At 34.8% G+C, this 21,050-nt stretch overlaps 3 protein-coding genes across 3 annotated transcripts; 1 reads left to right on the top strand and 2 right to left on the bottom strand.

Annotated features, from left to right (window-relative positions):
• The first annotated feature begins 6,310 nt into the window (after positions 1–6,310).
• Positions 6,311–7,585, top strand: LOC137835555 (mitogen-activated protein kinase kinase kinase 18-like). The gene has a single exon (XM_068644114.1). It carries the CDS (start codon positions 6,355–6,357, stop codon positions 7,552–7,554), a length of 1,200 nt encoding a protein of 399 aa, XP_068500215.1. The 5' UTR covers positions 6,311–6,354; the 3' UTR covers positions 7,555–7,585.
• Positions 7,586–9,698: 2,113 nt separating this feature from the next.
• On the bottom strand, positions 9,699–11,979 carry LOC137835556 (uncharacterized). Its single transcript, XM_068644115.1, has 2 exons — positions 11,397–11,979; positions 9,699–10,385 (listed from the first exon to the last, which is right to left on the bottom strand). The coding sequence occupies exons 1-2, from the start codon at positions 11,677–11,679 to the stop codon at positions 10,003–10,005; spliced, it is 666 nt and encodes a 221-aa protein (XP_068500216.1). The 5' UTR covers positions 11,680–11,979; the 3' UTR covers positions 9,699–10,002.
• Positions 11,980–13,426: 1,447 nt separating this feature from the next.
• On the bottom strand, positions 13,427–20,588 carry LOC137835554 (DNA repair protein RAD16). Its single transcript, XM_068644113.1, has 16 exons — positions 19,972–20,588; positions 19,522–19,665; positions 18,030–19,180; positions 17,627–17,749; positions 17,465–17,538; positions 17,087–17,147; positions 16,800–16,946; positions 16,635–16,720; positions 16,229–16,298; positions 15,695–15,823; positions 15,322–15,552; positions 14,687–14,791; positions 14,461–14,613; positions 14,136–14,224; positions 13,943–14,023; positions 13,427–13,862 (listed from the first exon to the last, which is right to left on the bottom strand). The coding sequence occupies exons 1-16, from the start codon at positions 20,036–20,038 to the stop codon at positions 13,790–13,792; spliced, it is 2,784 nt and encodes a 927-aa protein (XP_068500214.1). The 5' UTR covers positions 20,039–20,588; the 3' UTR covers positions 13,427–13,789.
• Between the last annotated feature and the right edge of the window lie 462 nt (positions 20,589–21,050).

Raw genomic sequence — 21,050 nt, 5'->3', positions numbered from 1 at the left:
TATATTTCTTATACATAAAGTGATGTAAACACACAAGAAAGATTAAAGAATTGCAATTTTTCTTATTTTGTATATAGTATCAGAGCACCGATTTTGGGGTCCTCATAAAACCCCAACTCATTTTAGAAAATGTTTTTTTTCTCACTATAGTCAATAACTATACTAGATTTACTTGCTATTTCTTATGAATCACAAATCGAAAACACAACATCTCTTAGAATCATTCATTACATTTGCACAAAATCAATTTCAGGCATCTATTAAAACCATCCATGTTAACAACGAATTGGAATTTATTTTAATGCGTAATTTTTTTCTCAAAAAAGTATTGAATTCAACGCACTTACGTCTACACTCCTTAAACAAATGGAATAGTAGAACACAAACATAGATACATTTTAAACACAGCACGAACCCTCCTATTTTAGTTCCATTTACCATTAGAATTTTGGGGAAATGTATTTTAACCACCACATATATCATTAATCATTTGTCATCACCTTTACTAAAAATAAATCACATTTTGAGCTGTTATATAATCAACCACATTCACTTTTTCAGCTAAAAAATTTTGGTTGCCTTTGTTACGCAACTTGTTTCACCTAATCAAAAATTTGATCCGCGCGCTCGACAATGCATCTTCATTGGTTATCCTCAGAATAAAAAAAGGTACAAATTATTTGATATAGATGCAAACACTTCTTTTACAAGTCGGGATGTTACCTTCCATGAAAGTGTTTTCTCATTCTGCCAACAGTCTCGGACATAATCCTCACCTCCATTACAAGATATTTTGTTCGCTATTGACATTGACTTACCCACTCTTTTCCAACATTCACTCGATTCACCATCTTCTACTCGTCATAATACATCTGAACCTCCAGCAGACCAACCTTCTTCTCCCATGTCAGGAAGTCTAGCACCCGTTACCGAATCTTTTCCAACCGACCTTCCTGTTTGACGATCCAGTCACACATCAACCCCACCTTCCTGACTTCAAGACTACGTAACGAGATCCCAAGTCAATCATTCGACCACTACCAAGACCGACTGAATGGAACCAGATATCCTATGCATCATTTTCTTTCTAATTCACGATTTTCTTGTACACATAGTGCATATCTTGCTCACATCACAGGCACCAAAGAACCTCACACTTATGCTCAAGCTATCCTTGATCCAAATTGTCAAAAAGCAATGGAAATCAAACGTGGACCTTGACATCGTTACCCGCCTAGCATAAACCCATCAGATGCAAATGGATCTATAAAATAAAGTACAAATTGCAGCAACCAGAAATTGGTTTGTTCACCAGCTGGATGTGCAAAATGCCTTCTTACATAAGACTGTCAACTCATGCGTGAGACTATATATTATGGGTGGTCCAATAGCGACCTGATAGCGGGTGGCACGATAGGCCCAACACAAACACTCATTAGGATAGGCTCGAAATGGCTCTGATACCATATTACAAAGTGGATTTTAAGCCTAACTCAACCTTATAAAACCAGCTCATAAGATTGAGGTTTGCACCCACTTATATACAATGAAATGTCCTCATCTCTAGTCGATGTGGGATCTCCAACAATTTTCTCATGTGATTAAATCTATAGGATTTCGGTAGTCCAAGGTGGACTACTCTCTATTCACAAAACAAAATAACTAATCTTTTACTACCCTTTTGATTTATGTGAACAATATTCTTTTGACAGGAAATGATCTGACATAAATGCAGCGTCTTAAAGGTTGTCTATTACGACGATTTCGCATTAAAGATCTTGGAGACTTAAAACATTTTCTAGGGATTGAATTTTCCCGTTCCAAAGCTGGTGTTTACATGTCACAAAGAAAATATGTGCTTGATATTTTACAGGATATGAGTCATCACAGTTGCTCGTCCAGAAAATATATACAGACTCCACGACCTTATTGGGATGCCACAATTCGAGTTCTAAAGTACATCAAATGATCACCGGGACAAGGATTGTTATTGCCATCCGAGAATAATTTGACATTAACAACTTATTGCGATGGGGAGGTTGTCAGACAACTCGAAGATCAGTATCTGGGTATTGCACTTTTCTTGGTTTTTCTATTATCTCAGTCAAAAAAACAAACAAATGTATAAAGATCATCTGCAGAAGCAGAATACCGCGCGATGATCAATACTTGTTTGGAGATACTTTGGTTACGATATCTGTTGCAGGACTTGAAGATACTTACTTTGGTTACGATATCTGTTGCAGGACTTAAAGGTGTCATGTAAATTGCCAGCTCAACTTTTATGTGACAATCAAGTGGTCTTGCATATAGCAACAAACCTAGTATTTCATGAACATTTCATGAACACACTAAACACATTGAGATAGACTGCCACATTGTGCGAGAAAAATTATAAGTCGGGATAATCAGTCATTTGTATGTACTGATATAGTACCAACTCAAATATTTGTACGAAGCATTGGATAAGGAACATTTTGTGTGACGCTGCGATGCAAGTTGAGGTTCGTGATCTTCACCTTGAGGGAGTATTAAGAAAATAATGATCATCAAATTATACGCAATTATATGCAATTATACGCAATTAAGTGAAGAAAATTATTTTGCAGATAAATTTGTTAATCTTAACATTAACTTAGCATTAACTTAACATTAACGATAAGTTAAATTTTAAGTGAAACAATATTATATGATCTATTAGTAGTCTAATTTTTTTCCACTAAGATTTTAATTCCCTATTTTTGTTTGGTATAGTTTTGTTGAAAGTTTGTTTTGTATTTATTATACATGGGTTTGGTTTCTTGTTTTCTTATTTCAATGATATAGTTTATGTAATGATAGATAGTTGTTGAATTTTGGGAATATTAACCTATCTAAGATGCGAAGGTTCATAGTGATGTGTGAGTTTTGTGAAAAAGTTAACGGCTTGTTTCCGTAATAAAAGAAGAAATATTTTTTAAATTATTGTCAGTATATAATATTTAAAAAGGTATTTATATTGTTTTCACATATATTTATTTGAGTCATGGAAAAAAGTACAGTGCGTTGTTGCACCAAACACATGGGAACGTTGGTGTATCCAAATATAAAACGTGGTGTTTTAAACTCACACGTGTTCTCTACGTGTCCGTAACGGGCCCACTTTTGTTGTGTATCCCGTAACGTAATTACTAACAAAATCCCTTTTCACCCAAACAAACCAAAAATAAATAAAAAAACCGAGAAAAGAGGACCACGTGACTTGCGTGTGCTCCAATCCAACCATCTTTCCACCCTCACTCTCACCACCACCATCCAACTCACCTCATTAATTCATTCATTCTATCTTTTTTTTTTATTTCAACAAATCCCATAAATATAATATTTAATTGTAATGATGGAATAAAAAGAATAAATAATACATTTTTATAAAAAATATAACTTATTTTTTAAAAAATTAATCTATTCACTAACAATTTTTTCCATATATAAATTGAATTTTAGAAGGTACAGTGGTCCAAGTAATTGATGTTATTTGAAAGAAATATAGTATTTGGAAGTTAGTTATTGGGTAACTGTAGAGGATTTAATTGGCTTTATGCTTTTGCTTGCTGCCTAAATAAGTAACACATAAATCCACACTTAACCCCTCTTCCAACCTCCTACTCCCACCTTCTCACTCTCTCTCATTTCCTATTTCAACCTCTTAAGCACTTTTTAAGTACTTTCTTCTATCTCACACCACCCAAACAACTTACCAAACCAAACCCCCCCTAACTTTAATAATACCATCATGCTTAATTCAATCTCCATATTAATGTGTCAATGCATTTTACATCACTTCTTATGCATTCTATCAAATTAAAAGATGGTTAATCAATGTAATGTCAATGCCACACCCACCTTGCAATGATTTTTTCTTTTGTTTGTTTATGAAATGACACTTTTTTTCCATAATTGATTAGTAAAGCCAAATCAAATACATTCATCCTATTGTTTCATGCCATATGATAGTTCTAGGTCAAAATTGAAATAAAAAAGTAGGGTATTTTAACTATAGGAAATAGTGTAAAGTATTATGAAGTGTATTTAAAGTGTAACTCAATCCCATAAAATCGATTCTCTCTAGTCGATGTGGGATCTCTAACATACCCCTTACGCTAAGAGTGTCAGCTCGTGTGTGGAATAACATATTATGGGTGATCCGATAACAATCCGATAGCAGGTGGTCTAATAAGCCCAACAAACACTCGTTAAGATAGACTCGAAATGACTTTAATACCATATTAAGAAATGAACTTTAAGTCTAACTCAACCTCATAAAACTGGCTCATGAGATGAGGTTTGCAACCATTTATATACAATGAAATGTCGTAATCTTTAGTCGATGTGAGATCTCAAACAAAAAGAAAGGATGAACAACAATTTATTTATTTTTTCCAATCAAATATCAACTATTAATATATATACATATATATAATTTTTCTTTCTCATTTATTTTGCGAAGTGCGAGTATGAAATTATGATGATTGCTTTGCTTGGGAGATAGTAATAAGTAAAAAGCAGGCATTAGAAGGGTTGTTTCTGGATTAACCAATCCACATCTCTGTCCATCTTCTAGAAGTAAGCGTGGAGTAAAGTAGCAGTTGGCACTTTGGGGTTCGTTTTTCTGGCCACTGCCAATAAAGCTAAGATCATTCAGAAAGTTTTCAACAACTTATTAAAGTACGTTGCACTTTTTCATGAAAAAAATTATAATGCCAAATGATTGAAATGCAAATATAATAAAAGAAATTGGAAATGGTGTTAGTTTCGCAGAGTGTTGCCCAATCCAAACTCTTCTAGTACTACTCAGCTTTCAATGAGTTTCAACCCTTTGGTTTTTTAAAGCTGCAGAAGATTCATTCTCCACACGGAAAATATCATCCCAATCCAACATCAATTCATATGCACTTTTGCAGGACCTTCTTAATTATACATTTCCAAATCAGGAATATAAAAACAAAACATTAAAAGTCTGAGATCAGTTTATTCCCACTGTCAAAAAACCACCTACTGCTAACTCATTTTATAATTATTTTGACTTCTGTTAATGGGAAATCAATCATCAGAGTTTATGTAACTCTAACTCCAACTGGGTCCATGAGAGTTCTATTATTGCTTGTTTAAGGGGAAAAAATAGCAAATTAGGATAAGGTTAACACTAATATTTGACATAGAACACTGCAAAAAACAATGAATTTCTTTCTCTCTCTCTATCTATCTGGAATTTGACTTCTAACAAAAGGCACACGTGTTGTCTAGTATTTGTTTCAGCCTATGTAATTGTAATTTGTCAACCTTGTATGTTCCCATTAACAATAGAAACCAAAAAGAAAAGTTTGTAGATGGAAAAGAAAATACTAAAGTTGAACCATATTGGTGGTTGAACCCACCCCCTAGAACCTCCCATGTTCACTTTTTGAAAGTGTAGCTAAGTATTATACAAAACAATGAATCCTCTCTTATCATCTACCTAACCCAAACTCTTACCTCTTACACCAAAATAAATCCAAACCCATCTATTAATTCAGACCAACACACTCAAACACTTCATTCATTCTTTCTTGTCCTCACCACTACAATACCATAGCCACCCAAATCAAGCCACGTCTATACACTCCCGTTCAAGGAACACTCACCTTTATAGGAGAAAGAAAAAAGCATTAACCTTAACCAATTAAGCTAACCAACTAATCTAATAATTATGGGTTAAGTATATTTTTTTTTACTATCATTTTATATTTGGAATTAGTTCGTTCGAAACACATTAGAAATACCTTGAATATCAGTTTACAATAAAAAATAACAAAGAATTAAAAAAAATTAATAATTATTTTACATTTATAAAAGAACCAATTCCAATCATTTTCATAATATATATGAATGGTTTAAAATTTAAATTAAAAAAATAATTTTATATTATAATATAGAGAAAAAAAACATATTTAAGTCAAAAATTATATAAGACACATTTATAGATAAAATTAAAAAAAAAAGTTAAGTCTTATCTCGTTATAAAACTATGGATTTTACAATAAGTGTTTTAAATGTGAAATAAAATAAATATTACAATAAAAGTTGTGTATTGTCAACTGTGTCTCTTAACTTATTAGGTAAAAGATTAGCAGAAAGCAAGTGTTATTTATTGGCAGAATTTCCTTAGGAGATATAGATGAAATATAGGTTTTGTTTTCAACTTTTATACCAACACTAAATAAAGTAGTAAAATAAACCCTTTAACTGAAACCAAAAGTGTGTCCTTATTTATTATATAAATGCCGCAATTGCAAACCCAAGACTCTGCACTCTCTAAGACAGAGCCTAATACACAGTATGGAGTGGACCAGAGGCTTCATCATAGGACGTGGCTCATCAGCCACCGTCTACACCGCCACCTCCGCCCACTCCTCCACTGTTTCCGCCGTCAAGACTGCAGAGTTATCACCATCAAACTCAGAAAAGCTGCAGAGAGAACAGAGGATTCTGTCTTCTCTGTTTTCTCCCCACATAGTTACCTACAAAGGTTGTAACACCACAGAGGAAAGCAACACCCTATGGTTCAACCTCTACATGGAGTACATGCCCTTTGGAACTCTCTCGCAGGAAATTCATCGGCAAGGTGGCCGGCTCAGCGCGCCGACCATCGTGCACTACGTTCGACAAGTCCTGCAGGGGCTGGAGTACTTGCATAATAAGGGTGTTGTGCATTGTGATATTAAAGGTAGCAACATTTTGATTGGAGAAGATGGAGCAAAGATTGGGGATTTTGGATGTGCAAAGTTGTTGAACGAGTCTCCGGTGGCGGCGATCGGAGGCACGCCAATGTTCATGGCTCCAGAGGTGGCGCGTGGGGAGGAGCAGGGGTACCCTGCTGATATATGGGCGCTTGGGTGCACTGTGGTTGAAATGGCTACTGGGTTTGCGCCGTGGCCTAATTTAGAAGACCCTGTCACTGTGCTGTACCGTGTTGCATATTCCAATGAGGTTCCTGAGATTCCAAGCTTTCTGTCTGAAGAGGCAAAGGATTTCTTGGGGAAGTGTTTTAGGAGGAATCCTAAAGAGAGATGGAGTTGTAGTGAGCTTCTGAAGCATCCGTTTCTCGGGGAATTCAGTTCCAATGATAAGGAAATTCAGCAATCTAATTCATGTTCTCCAACAAGTATTCTTGAGCAGGGCTTTTGGAATTCTGTGGAAGAGGCAGAGTCAGAGGCAGGGTGTGCCTCTGAGCCTGGCAATGTGGTTCAGATTAGAAGTTCGGATGAGTCTCCCAAGGGTAGGATCAGAAGGCTAGCTTTGTGTTCAGAGGATCCAATTTGGGAGTTGGGTGATGAAAATTGGATCACAACTAGGGGTAGTGAAGCAGCAGGGGCTTCAACTTGTGAAGGGTTGGATTTTGATGTTAATATTAGAATTAGTGATTATTTTTGTGATGATTATTATAAATGTAGTGATGTTAGCGTTGTAGTTGATAGTTTCAATTTTGAGGGAGGCATAGGTGAGATGGTTCTCCCTTCAACATTTGAGTTTTTATAAATGAACAATTGGAGAACTTTTTTCATTTTCCCATCAGTGTGGAGAACATTAGATGTCAGTGGTGCAGTTAATATCCAATGACCTTTCTCGGCCACGGGCCTAACGCGATTAATGTTTTGTGGGCACGTTTCACATTTGGCTTAATTCCCAAAGCCAATGCAAAAAGCGAAGTTCTTTTATTGGGTGAAATAGTAGAATTAAAAAAAATGAATGGATAAAGGGCAGAGAAACAGAGGATGCAAGCAGAGGAGAGGAGGCCCCAGGTGGTGGTTCTGTGTTTAAACTCCCAACCTCTCAGATCTTAATTTGTGTTGGTTGAATGAGTGTAATGGAAAGGAAGAGTGATTGTCCTCTTATGGTGTTGGTGGGCATGGCATCTGTTTTGCCAACTATTAATCTGTGAATGGTATTTGGTAGGTCTAGAAATAAAAATCCAATTAGTTAGAAGGTTAAACTAGTGATCAAACTCCTCTACCATACCCAACCTATATAATAAAACAGGTCGTAGTTTTAATAGCAAAGCGAATATGCAACAAATATACGTTAGGTGGGTGAGGGTTGATGTCAAAGTTGGTACATCATGATAAATACCAATTCATGAAATGCAAATAGCACGCATAACTAGTTGAAATAGTTGCATTCACGAAATTTGGTCAATGCCCTATAGGTTGATTTATGTTTATACGAGCGAATATGCAGACCACAGAGCCTACTCACCAAAATACAAACAAAAGTTTTAATCTTTTATGGCTAGAGAATAGGTACCTCCCTAAATTAGTAGCAGAGTAAATTTGGTCAATCTAGGGAGTGGCTTGGTTCAAAATTCCAATTCATTAGTTTATTACCAAAAAGTTGCACTGCTGTCAAACCCCCATCCAAAAAGGAACAACTCTAATCACATTATTGAGATGCCCTTCTTCTGAAGCATCTATACTACTTAGGCCTCAAGAGTTTAGAATCATGAATTGTCTTTGCCGTTTGCTCTTTTAAGCCCATCCGCACAAATCATCTCCAGCTTAATTGTTTTCTGCATTCGCTTTTAGCATTGGTTCTCAGATACTCCAATCTGGTTTATTTGATATGCATATGGGAATTGTAGGTCTAGGTGCCTGCTATGGGTAGGTTCTTCAAAGGTTACGCAACAGAAAAAGTACAAAGAAAAGAGGCACAATTTGAACCGTTAGTAGAAAGGGATGGGCGTGGACATGTAGAAAATGATTTAAGTATTGTCGAACAATGTAGGTTTCTATCCATAAAAAATACTTACCCTGCATATCAGTAAACAGTTATTAAAGAAAAAAAAAGTCTCTGTTGAAATCTCGTTTGTTATATAGTTTACATTAAGAAAATCTTATAATATGGTGGTAATTCTATTTGGGTTGGCTTTTGAAAGGTTAGGTGATATGTTTAAACGTAAAGAACACGCCATTATGAGCTCTAACTGTGCTTCCAATAAGGCCCAGTTAGAGATGACAGAATGTAGAATATTTTTTATCCAAATGTTCAACCTCGTTCAAATACATTGAACAATGGACCAAAAAAAATCTTCAATCCGAAGGATAGTGTTGGAAAAAGTGACAAGTATTGAGAGTAGAGACACCGTGACAGAGCAACCGTAACACATCATCATTATTTAAGTTTAATACTTGCTCTGAAAGTTGGAACTTCATACACTATCTACGTCGTTGGTTGCTGTCAGAAGCTTACTCAAACAAGAAGAATGACATGAAGTAATCAGTTGATGAAATTGTCTTATTCATAAGACTTTCACCATTATTTAATGATGATAACCCTTTTGATCTTCACTCAATTCCATCTGCTAATTCGATTGCGTATCTAGCATGAACGTTAACCCTCTAAGTTACCTGATTAAGGAGTACAACTATGAGAGCAATATCAATTCCATCAAGCTATAGAACCCATTCTTTGATTGTGGTGTTACTTTGTGTAACTCCCGTTAATCTTGTCCATGGCACAATGCCCCACCACCGCCCCAAAACATAAAACAAAAGAACACCAAAAAGAATTTAAGCTGAAAAATACTTTACCAGATTTCTATGTTTTCCTCACACTAGCAGTAAAAGAACCAAGAGAAAACAAACCATTGGAGGTTTATTTTTCACTTAAGTTTTTACGCAGAAGGATAACTTCAGAAAAATTATATTTGTATACACAATAAGCCTGTATGTTAATAACACCAAATATTTCATAGTATAGTTTTTACACTATTAACCATCCTATTTTCTTATCCTCATCATATACTGCAGACATGGCCTAATAGCGTTCGTATATATCTATATAAGGTGTTTTAAGTATAATCAACTCACTCAATAGGCATAACACCTCTCTCCTCTTTCTATTGTGACCTATTTATCTAATGCAAACACGCACCACTCAGGCAGAAACAACTGAATCAAAGAAGAAAATTGTTTTAGCATATTTGAAACTTCAGGTGCTCTTTTTGTTAACAGCATGGGAAGGACTGAGGTCAATAGCCTGCAACTGACTCCGAAGATTCTGATTGTCTTCCAAGAGCCGATCATATTCCATTAGAAACCCCTCGGATTGCTTTCTAAGAGCCTCCACCTCAGCCTCCAAGGTCTTAGCCTTGCTTGCTTTTACTTCACACTCAGATTCCAGTTTCTCAACTTCGGCCTTAAATCCGGAAATTTCTTCCACCAAAGCCTTGTGCTCAGCTGCACTGACACTTTTACCATCCTCAAAACTTCGACTCTGTTTCTTAGCAGCTTCCATGGTCTTCCTCAGTAACCGAAGCTCTCTGATGTAATGGTGCAATCTGTCTATCATCAGAGACAGGAACAGCACAAACCCTGCCCACATCAGCATATATGTCAAATATCAATTTCCACTGCTATTACACAACACGGAATGGTTTTAGAAATGAAACTGAAATTATAGGAAAAATAGAAACCCATCATATCAAATAACTTGGTACACCAGGCAAATATTAGTTCTAGATAAAAACAATTCCTCAAAATGAACGACTTTATTAAAATACACTTCTTGTGTGACAGTGCAAATTATCATTCAGTAAAAAAATTATGACAATGAAAGTTGACTTTTATAAACTTCTATAACAAAATAAAGTAAACTATTTTACTCTATCATGTACTGTTTACTGATTTTATAATAACTGCTTTAGAAGTCATATTTAGATAATATAAAATATTTTTCTTATAATAATTATCTTGAAACTTAATTCAAAAATAACTACACATACATGATAATTAAACTAAAAAAATGAGTATAAACTTCAATCACAATATTTGTAACCATACTATTAGTATAGATTTGCCATCACCGAAAACAAAGAAAGATATGGCTTGAAACCTCGAGAGCATAATTTCCTATCAACAAAGTTTATTCCATACTCGAGTTAGACTGTCAGGATTAAAGTCCTTACCAGTTTATTAGAAACATGATCTTAATGGCAGTTTGATTAGAAAAATATATTATCTGAATGAATCTAAATCATATTTGTTTGACTTTTATACTACAAAGTCAATAAACTTACTATAAATAACAGTTTAGTTTGTTATTGGATGCGAGTGAAGAAAACATACACACATACATTTATTTATGTTTACTAATAATAGAAGGGAAAAAACGACCATTTCCTAAAACATACACTTACATTACATTACAGTTTAACCGAATTTTTATATTCTTTTTTTATTTTACTGAGAAACAAGGTAAGAATCATAATTTGTAATATCACAAAGGTAAATCAGAGTCACCATGAATTAATTTTCCAGATATATAATTCCAAAGCACAGCACGCATAAGAGAAACGAAATTGCATATAAACGAAAGTAGATTACCCATAAGAGAAGCTTCGAGCGTGTGCTTAGAGACGAGGACTTGGTCGGTGGGGTTAACAACGGAAGCGTCGAGGCTCCGACGCTGGATCTTGGCGATGCTGTAGAGCGAGGAAGCGAGCACCACGAGCAGCGTGGCGGCGACGGTCTTAACGACGACGGGGCCGCGGCCGCGCTTGAGGCGATCCAATGTGAGAATGACTAGCTTCCTGGCCGGAGTTTTGAAGAGGAAGGAAACGATGACGAACATTTGGGCGAAAATGACGGCGTAGAGAAGCTGCAACATGTTGCTCCCTTTGTCGATTGGTGTGGTGGATCGCTTAGGATGGAAAGGGAATGTGAACCCTAGAATTGAGTGAGGGGTATTAAGGGGCGAGAATTGAGCGCGTGGGGTGAGTGTGGAAGAGCGTGTAGAGCACACAACTCGGAGGAGTCGACATAATGGCGGTAGAGGTGGGTATGGGAAGGGGAATGGGAAAGGGTAATCTCGTCATTTCAGTATTTCCCTCCCTTTTTCCTCTTTATTGCCTAACGGTCCACGCACATCTTCTCACCTTCCTCTTTTCTTTCTTTCTCATTCTTAATCAATCACGTAAGTCGTTTTCTTAAAATATATATTTTTTTAAATATTATTTTATTACATCATTGTGTTTTTAAAATAAAATAATGACAGTACTCTCAACTTCAAAACAAACAGCATCTCAAAATTATCTCAATAAACTTGAAATCAAAATCGACATGCATTTTTTAAGAATAATTAAATTAAAAAAAAATGTATTTGTGAAGTGATGTGTGGAATGTATTTCACCCAATAAAATTTTGTTAATACACTTAAAAGCTTTTACATTTGTAGTTATGAAAAAATATTTACTAAAAAGTATTAGTCATGTTTTACTACAAATATTAGTTTTGAGAAAAAGTGATAAACGTTTCATACTAATGATTTCTTTACCTAAAATTGAATAAAATGTATTATTAAATATCATAGAATTATAAAATAATATCTTCTGACCACCTTAAATAATTTAAAATAATATTAGATACTTGAAAATAGGCTTTCTTTGATTTATAATACACTTTTGCATTAATTTTTTAATCATTGTCCCTGTAAAAACAACACCTTATATAAAATTGATAAACCAAATTGAACAGCGTTAATTTTAGATTTTTTTTTTTTGCAATATTTAGAAATTGAAGACATGTCGGCAAGCTTATAATCGCGACATCCTGTTCAATCAACTGAGTTAAGTATCCTTAATTATTTTTTCTGATCTAATATATTCATGTAATATGGTATATTCTATATAAAAATTTAATTTTAATTTGTTTTTCTTCTAGTTAAACCATTGAAAAAAGTTTAATTGTTTTATTTAAGAGGATAATTTACTCTCAAGAACAAAACATTGTACAAGAGAAACTAGATTTTTTTTTAAAAATAAAAGGAAGCAAAATAAATTTGAACTTTAAAAAATAACAAAAAAAGTTCAAAAATATTTAAATTTATTTTCAACTATTTAGGACAAATTTCAATATAAAATAAAATCAACGTTTTCGATGAGCATCTGGAAAAGTCAAATTATTGATACTCAGTTATAAAACAATCTCAATTACACGACTAGTATTCAAAGAAACAATTAGAAATAAAAAAATAAAATATAAATTAAAAGAAATAGAAAAAATAAAACCGCAAATATTAACAAAATACACGGACATCCTAATATTAGAAAAGAAGGAAAAGAGGAATGAAGGAGCTCATTTCAATAAAAAGGGGAATGAAGTTAAAATATAGGGTGGAATATCATGCAATAATTAAGTTGTTGAATTATTCACTTCCCAATAATTAGTATCACTATGAAATTGCGTGAAATAATATTATGCAATAGTTAAGTTGCTGATTTATTATTTATATTAGTACCACTTGAAGTAGTTGAAGGTTATTACAGTGAATAACGTCTAAAATGGAATTAGGACAACACCTTGCTACTTCTCAACGGTGGCATCACTTGAGGCAGCATGAACCGTAAAACGAAAAAGCAAAAAACAAAGCAATTAGTAATATAATTAACAAAGGGTCATTGGTACAAAGTTTTCTTGAAAATCTCTACAAAATAATATTTAACATTTCCACTATCGAAATAGAAAACCTTAGATTCAAAATCCCACTATTCAACAAGTAAAGTCAGCTTTTTCTTAATAGCCTATGTGCCTATTTACGCAGTTACTTTTGGTCACAACATAGATCAAGGAATGTCGCAAAATCAAAATGCATGGCATCCTTGTACGGCGCAAGCGCCTCTAAGTATTTTTCTATATAAATAAAAAATTTAGTTCTGCAAAATGAATGATCAGAAGCATCCACAATTTTTTTTCTTGTCGACATAACAAAACAAGCCTGCTTAGGTGACAAACAAAAATCTCAAGTCTGCCTCTGTTAATTTCCCCAGAGCATCAGAAGACCCACCTATAGTCCTGTTAAGAAAGAGGATAAAAAAAGTCAGCATAGAAAGATGTCCAGCATCTTTCAACCCCTAAGCATTCATCACACTTACCCTTCAAACACGAGTTCTTTCTTCTCTTGGAGTTTCAGAATTCTCTCCTCGATTGTGTTCTCGATGACAAACCTCACAATTCTGTGGATGAAAAAAAGTCAGTTCATAAAGAAAGGAACAACCTGCATGTTTTTACGCAACTTTTTCCAATTATTACTGTCTAATTGGATAGAACTAGAGCAAGAAATAGAACCTTATAGGTTTATATTGCCCTATTCGGTGAATTCTGTCTTGAGCCTGGCGCTCTACGGCCGGGTTCCACCAAGGGTCCATAAGGAAGACCTGCCATGCCCAAGAAACAAGGCCACAATTAGCCGACTTAAACTGAACCATGACAAAAGAGACGAGAAAAAAAATGTTTGCCACGAAAACATTAAGTAGTAAAAGCAGCTCCAACGAACATTGGATGAGAATAGAAATTCAAACAAATGTGAAAAACGTGAATTTATTGACAATTTCAAATTCCAAAAAGAATACAAAAAGGATTGACACACAATGTCAAAATAACGATTGCTTACATGTGAAGCTACCGTCAAATTGAGTGCAACACCCCCAGCCTTCAAGCTCATGAGAAAAATTTTGCAATCTGGATCTTCAGTGAATCTCCGAATGGCAGCATCCCTAGCAGTCAATGACATGCTTCCATTCAACTGAACACAAGATACTCCAGACTGCAACTAGCACATAACATTATCATCCCAAAGCAATTCAGGTGTATTAATCAAGAGCTGACGATTAAATTACCTTGTGTAAAGAGTAGTTTATAAGATCCAAGAATGATGTGAATTGGCTAAAAACAATCCCTTTGGCAGAACCATCCCTTTCGACCATGAATCTTATTTCTTCTCTCTGCAACCATCCATTCAGGTAAAAGTCAAAAACAAGATAGTAAAAAATTAGCACAGAACACAAGATATTGAAGAAAAGAACTGATAATAGCACTATTTTCTTCACAACAATGTTATACGCAATCTTTCAGCTTATTATTTAATATTTAGCCAAATATTAGTTTCTCAAATCTTCCCTTTGCCACTCAGAAAACAAAAAAATTCTCAATGATACTAGGTACAAGAATAATTAAGAAGTTAATAATCCTATCTACTAACTATTATTTTCCTACCAAGCAGCTTCATTTGAATTTCCAAGAATGTCCTACATTTCAGCCTCTACAGATAGTCAATCTCCATTTATCAGCAATTTTTAATATATGCAATCAATCAATTTGGTATGCCAGTATAATCCTCAACCATTCTAAAACTCAAGCTTTACTAAAGAAAAAACATTTGACTAAAGAAACCAAGAGCTATCTAAATCAAACTTTTAGACCTATGGATAAACCAAAAATAATTTGTCAAGTAACTACACTTAATGATACATACCAAAGCCTCTGTTTTAGTGCTCGTCTGAAAGTTCTCAAGGTGAATTCTATTCAAAATGCTTGAGGATCTGAAACCCTTAATTGTTGTTTTAGCCTGATCTCCGACATCCTTGTTGGGTGTTAAATCAACTGTAAGTAATTTAGAGCACGCAGGGCATGATACTTGGCCCAAGGAAGTAGAGTAGTAGTCTATCAAGCATGCCCGGCAAAATGAATGCTCACAGGAGGTAACCTGAAACAATAATGACTAAATACTTTAACACACTACAATTAACTAAAGAAGGTTTGGAAAGGCATAACTAGCAAAGGGAGAAAATTAAATTAAATGAAATAATACAATCACAAAACTTGTTTTAATAAAAGCAAAAACTTACAACAAGGTCTTCTATAGGCTCATGGCAAATACCACAAATTTGCTCAACAGTAGTAGCGTTATTGGCCATAACTGCACTTCTTGAACTAGAACTTTGAGAATATACCACCAGGTATGGATGATCAACAGCCTGTACATTTAAGCAAGAGTAAAATACAAATCTGGAATGTTTTAGCAAACAGGGAAACTTCCCAGCTCTTGCGTCAAAGACAAAGGCTGGACTACACATTATTATTAAATACAATTAAAATCTGGTACAATGCTTCAAAAAAGTTATTTGGTTTTAAAAGGAAATTATTTCACAATACCATGCTGATTTTCTAGCCTGCCATTACGATGAGCACAAAGTTTACTGACAGTGGTTATTTTAAAGTAAAATGTTATCTGAGATTATTAGAGACAAGGCCACTATTTTCAACATGTCCATGATCATTAAGCATAACTTCAACATTTATCCAAACCTGAAAGGAAAAATGGAACGCAGAAGCAAAGGGCAGAAAAGTATATTTTCTTTTCCATAGAAAAAATAACCCACCTGACGCAGCCGTGTGAGGAGGTCAAATATATGAGCATAATTATGCATCAGAGTATTTGCTTCAATGTATCTGTAATAAGAAAGAATGCCAATGAAACCAGACCAGAATTAATGTATCCATTCAAAAGCAAAATTTTGGCCAATAACTATTGGTGTTGTGCAAAAGGGAAAATCAGAATAGATGGACCAATATCTTTGTAAATTTTCAAATGGAACACTGACTCGTCAGACTGTCTATGTTAAGAAAAAAGCATGCCTACAATTAATTTTACTTTCATGATTGTTTCATGAATAACCTGATCTGAAATTCATACCTACCAATAGCTTCTTTCCTTTGAAGAAAAATCTGCTTTACAATGATTTCATTGTATGGAAAAGAAAAAGAAAGAAAAAGAATGTGACATACGTATTAAATTGTGCCTGACTTTCATTGTATAACGATTCATAATAGTCTTGCTCTTTAATATCCAGGCAATCCTTTCTCAAAGAAACCTGCAGGAAATGCATAATAAATAAGCATGTACTCTTTCAATATTTGAAAACAAACACAACCACATTGAATACAACTTACAATTCTAGGTGGAAGTGCAAGATCAGCAGCCCTGCCTATTTTTGTGCGCCTTAGTACGATGTTCTTCAAAACTTTATGTTTAAGCAATATCATAGCTCTTTTCCCAGAATCACCATTTCCAAAAGATTGAATTGGTGTGGCAACGTACTAATTCAAGATTAAAAATGAATAGTTAAAAGCACGTAAACATTTCACCACAAAGTTGCAGTTTGCAGATTTGGTTTCTCTTTTGTATCTGCCTCAAACATGGTGAACACAAAAAAGGATTAACAGACTGCATAACTTACTTTATTCCACCAACAGAAATGTCGCACAGAACTGTGAGTGCAGACTGAACATTCTTTAGAGCTGCACAAAGGAATCAGAGCATATTAACACGTGATTAGCAATTCAAGAAGAAAACAATCATTCTAAAAATCTCTGACGACATGTACATGTATGTTATTTCCCTGATCACTCCTACACTAACATGATAGATGTTGCTAGCCAGTAGTTGCCTCATTCATATATAGAATCTTCATTTATTAAATTATCAAGAAAAAACAAAAAGAAATAGGCATAACAAAAAGTACAGCATATTTTCCTATAACATATCAGCATGATTATAAAATATTTGAAAAACAGAGTAATGTTATGGAAACCACAGAACAGCTTTGATATAATACCTGTGATCAAGAATCCTGCAGTCACAGTCCTTGCACAAGTAATAAGAATAAGGAGTTATCTGCAGGAATCTTATCTGCACATACAGAATTGAAATTAAAATTAAAAAGATAACTTGATACATTACAGATTTACATCAGAAAAAAAAAACTCTGCAAACATACCAGAGAATACAGCTCCCCAACTCGGTTCTGAAGGGGAGTCCCACTCAACGCCCATTTGTAGGTAGAATCTAAAGCAAGAACTGCTTTAGCAGTGTTACAGTGTCTAGATTTGATATAGTGTGCCTGGCATGATATAAACAAATTTAAGATCTTTACTCCATAACTCAATACCTTAAAATAATAAACAATATCAATTAAAGTCAAAAGACCTAGTTTGAGCAATAAGTCATTCGTATCTTTTTTCCCCTCACTGAATAAGAACTAACCATAGTGAAACAAAAGAAAACTTGTGTTCTATAGAAATAAAGAAAGTGGCACTAATAAAAACAATGAAGAGATATAAAATGTCTCTTTCTATTTTCTGTTTTAAAAATTAAATTCATAATCGATTATTACAACTGACCTCATCCAATATGATCCTTTGCCATTTCACAGCATGGAGAAATGACTTATCGCTACGCACAGGTACAGCATCAGAATCTTCCATATCTATGCCCATTTTGTCTCCCTTTTCCTTGATAGAACCCTTCAAAATCTTTCTACTGTCGCATTCCTTGGTCTTCCCTTTAGTAACTTCTCTTTTCTTCTTAGCTTGCTTTGATTGTTTTTCTGTTCTAACAGCATCAGGTCCACAAAAATAGTTTTGATGATACATCAACTTACTCGGCAAAAATAATTTTCCACAATATGGGCATCTCTCTTTAGGAGGCATCATATGCTTCCTGTACTCATTCTCAACAACAGAGTATGTAGTTATCACAAAATCATAATCTGCAAACCGATCCCCACTCCTCCCTCTATTAGCCCCATGATAAACCAGCACCTTGGTGCTTCCTTTTAAAGTAAAGCGATCAATCTCACTGACCCACTGAGTAACAGCAACCACAGGACATATGACAAGTGTTCCTTTAATTGCAGACAGGCTAGATGAACATGGTATGGATTGATCTGGTTCACAAATGTCTTGGAATTCACGTTTGGCAAGGACAAGAGCAATTGCTTGAATAGTCTTCCCCATTCCCATTTCATCTGCAAGTATTCCACCTCTACTCAAAGAATGTTCTTGTTTCAAAGCCCAAGCTAACCATTCCCTCTGGTATCTTAGTAAAGGCATAGTCAGATCAGAGGGCGCCTCAGCAGTTTCATTCATTACTTCACTCTGATTATCTAAGTCAACATCTTCTAATATATGCTGATCAATCCATTTCTCTTGCTCTTCTTCCCATGCATTCCACAACAACACTGGACGAGAATCTCCTTTAGTTCCTTTTCTTGTATATTTCCTCTTCTTAGTTCCCTTAAAAGAAGATGGAACCAATACTGGTGGAATCATTGAATACTCATGATCCTCCACCTTAACCACATCACTCGGTTCCCCTTTTGCTGTGTTGATACTCTTTCTTCTCTCTCTGGACACCGTCACCTTTTTGGATGAAGCTTTGTCACCATCAGATGAATCAGAATCAGAATCTTCTCCACCAGAAACACTGCCGCTTGAAAGTGGATATACATATGCATTCAAGTCCGGCAGGTAGCTCCCATCCAATTCTTCATCTGAGAGGAATTTTGTTTAATTTTCAGACATGCAACCAGGCCAAAAAATCACAGCTAAAATTAGGTTTATACGTTATTCCAAAGATGAAAGGAAAGAAGATTTCTAGATAACTTCACTCAACTTTCTTCTTACCGCTGGTCCAATAACAAAACTCAAACTAAAATTATGCATAGCTACACACACTAGCTCTTAACATTTCCTCAATTTAGTCTCCAAACATCTCAGGAATATCCTTGAGTCAAAAATACACGACACAGAGAAGCATAAACCCAAAATATTGCAGCCAAACCAAATACAAAGTCATAAAATGAAAACATACACCGAGATTAAAACAATTTACCTTCATAATCGGAACCGGAATCAGAACCAGAAACCATATCCGAATCAGAATACATAACAGATACACCTTTGTCTTTATTGTTGCTGCACTGGCCCTTAGTTTCATCTTCCTCAACAGCATCATCCTTAGGTTGCTGCTCATTCCCTGTTTTTCCCATTCACAGATCACAATGTTAATAATGCCTTGTTCGGTTTAAAAAAAGAAACGTGATCAATAAACCACCAAACTATGTTGCTTGAACAACACTATCGACCGTTAGCATCCGGCGCCACTCTTCTTTTCAAAACTCCCACTCAAACTATCAACTCACATTTCGAGCATACAACAAAAATAGCGCAAAAAAAAAAGAATCAAGAATCGAACAGGAAAAGGACATCAAAAGGTCTACATCTAAACTGTACAGTGGATAAATGAAAAAATAAAGTTGTGAAAGGAGGAAAAGAAAATAACCTGACGAATTGAGAGTAGCAGAAACTGCTGTGGTATTGGAAAGGCGTCGACGAGAACGAAGCTCCATTAACGGACGTAGATGAAAGTTAGGGTTTTCAATCGAGAAACGGTTCGAAAGAATCAAGTGAGAAAGATGATTGTACAGTGAGAAACAGTGTTCGTTTTCCCTATAACCCTTATCTCTCTGTGGAGAATGAATGAATTGTGCCTACGGTTCGGTTGTGACTGAAACGGCGGGAAGTGAGTCCCCTTTTGTACACAGTAACGAAACGCCACGCGCACGAAGTTCAACGTCAGGGGCTCCAATCCTCTGCAGCACTGATCACTCTGGACCACTATGGACGGGAGAATGAAGTCATGAACCGACTATTGAATGCTCTCATGCTGTGATGACACCTGTCTGCACAATCAACCGTTGAATGATTTAAATATATTAACTGTTCGTGATGTTCGCTTATATCAACGGTGGGCATGCTTTTGAAACTTTTCTCCAGTAACGTTTCCTTTTGATACAGTAGAGTTTGTTTTTTCTTTCTTTCACACCAACTTTTTCCTTATTGAAAATTTGAATATTGGCATTCACATGCTGTGACTGTCCTGCATTCACAGCATTCCTCTATCCACAGAATTAAATCCCTTATATTTAAATAAATAAATAACTTTCACTTTTTAAATTATCCACCAAAGTCTACTTTTTTAAATTAATTTCACCTAAATATAGCCAAACTTGAAAGCTCACCATTATAATAGTGAACAAAATTAAATAAGGAAATTTCAGCAGATAAATAATTATATTCTTAAAATTGTAGTGAACTTGGATATTTTTCCTTTTTCTTTAAAAAATTGTTTTTGTTGTTAATGACCTAAGATAACCTTAGGAAATTTCGGCAGATAAATAATTATATTCTTAAAATTGTAGTGAACTTGGATATTTTTCCTTTTTCTTTTAAATTTTTGTCGTTGTTAATGACATAGACTTAATTTATTTACACTTTCATTTTTTCATCTTGTTTTAATTTCCCTATCTAATATTTCTTTATTTTTATTTTTCTATCTAATACCATTTCAAAAATAAATAA

The sequence above is a fragment of the Phaseolus vulgaris genome, chromosome 5 (genome assembly GCF_000499845.2).
Source record: "Phaseolus vulgaris cultivar G19833 chromosome 5, P. vulgaris v2.0, whole genome shotgun sequence".
Taxonomy (NCBI): Eukaryota; Viridiplantae; Streptophyta; class Magnoliopsida; order Fabales; family Fabaceae; genus Phaseolus; species Phaseolus vulgaris.
Note: the sequence above shows the minus strand (reverse complement) of the source record. Positions and strands in the feature narration are given on the sequence as shown.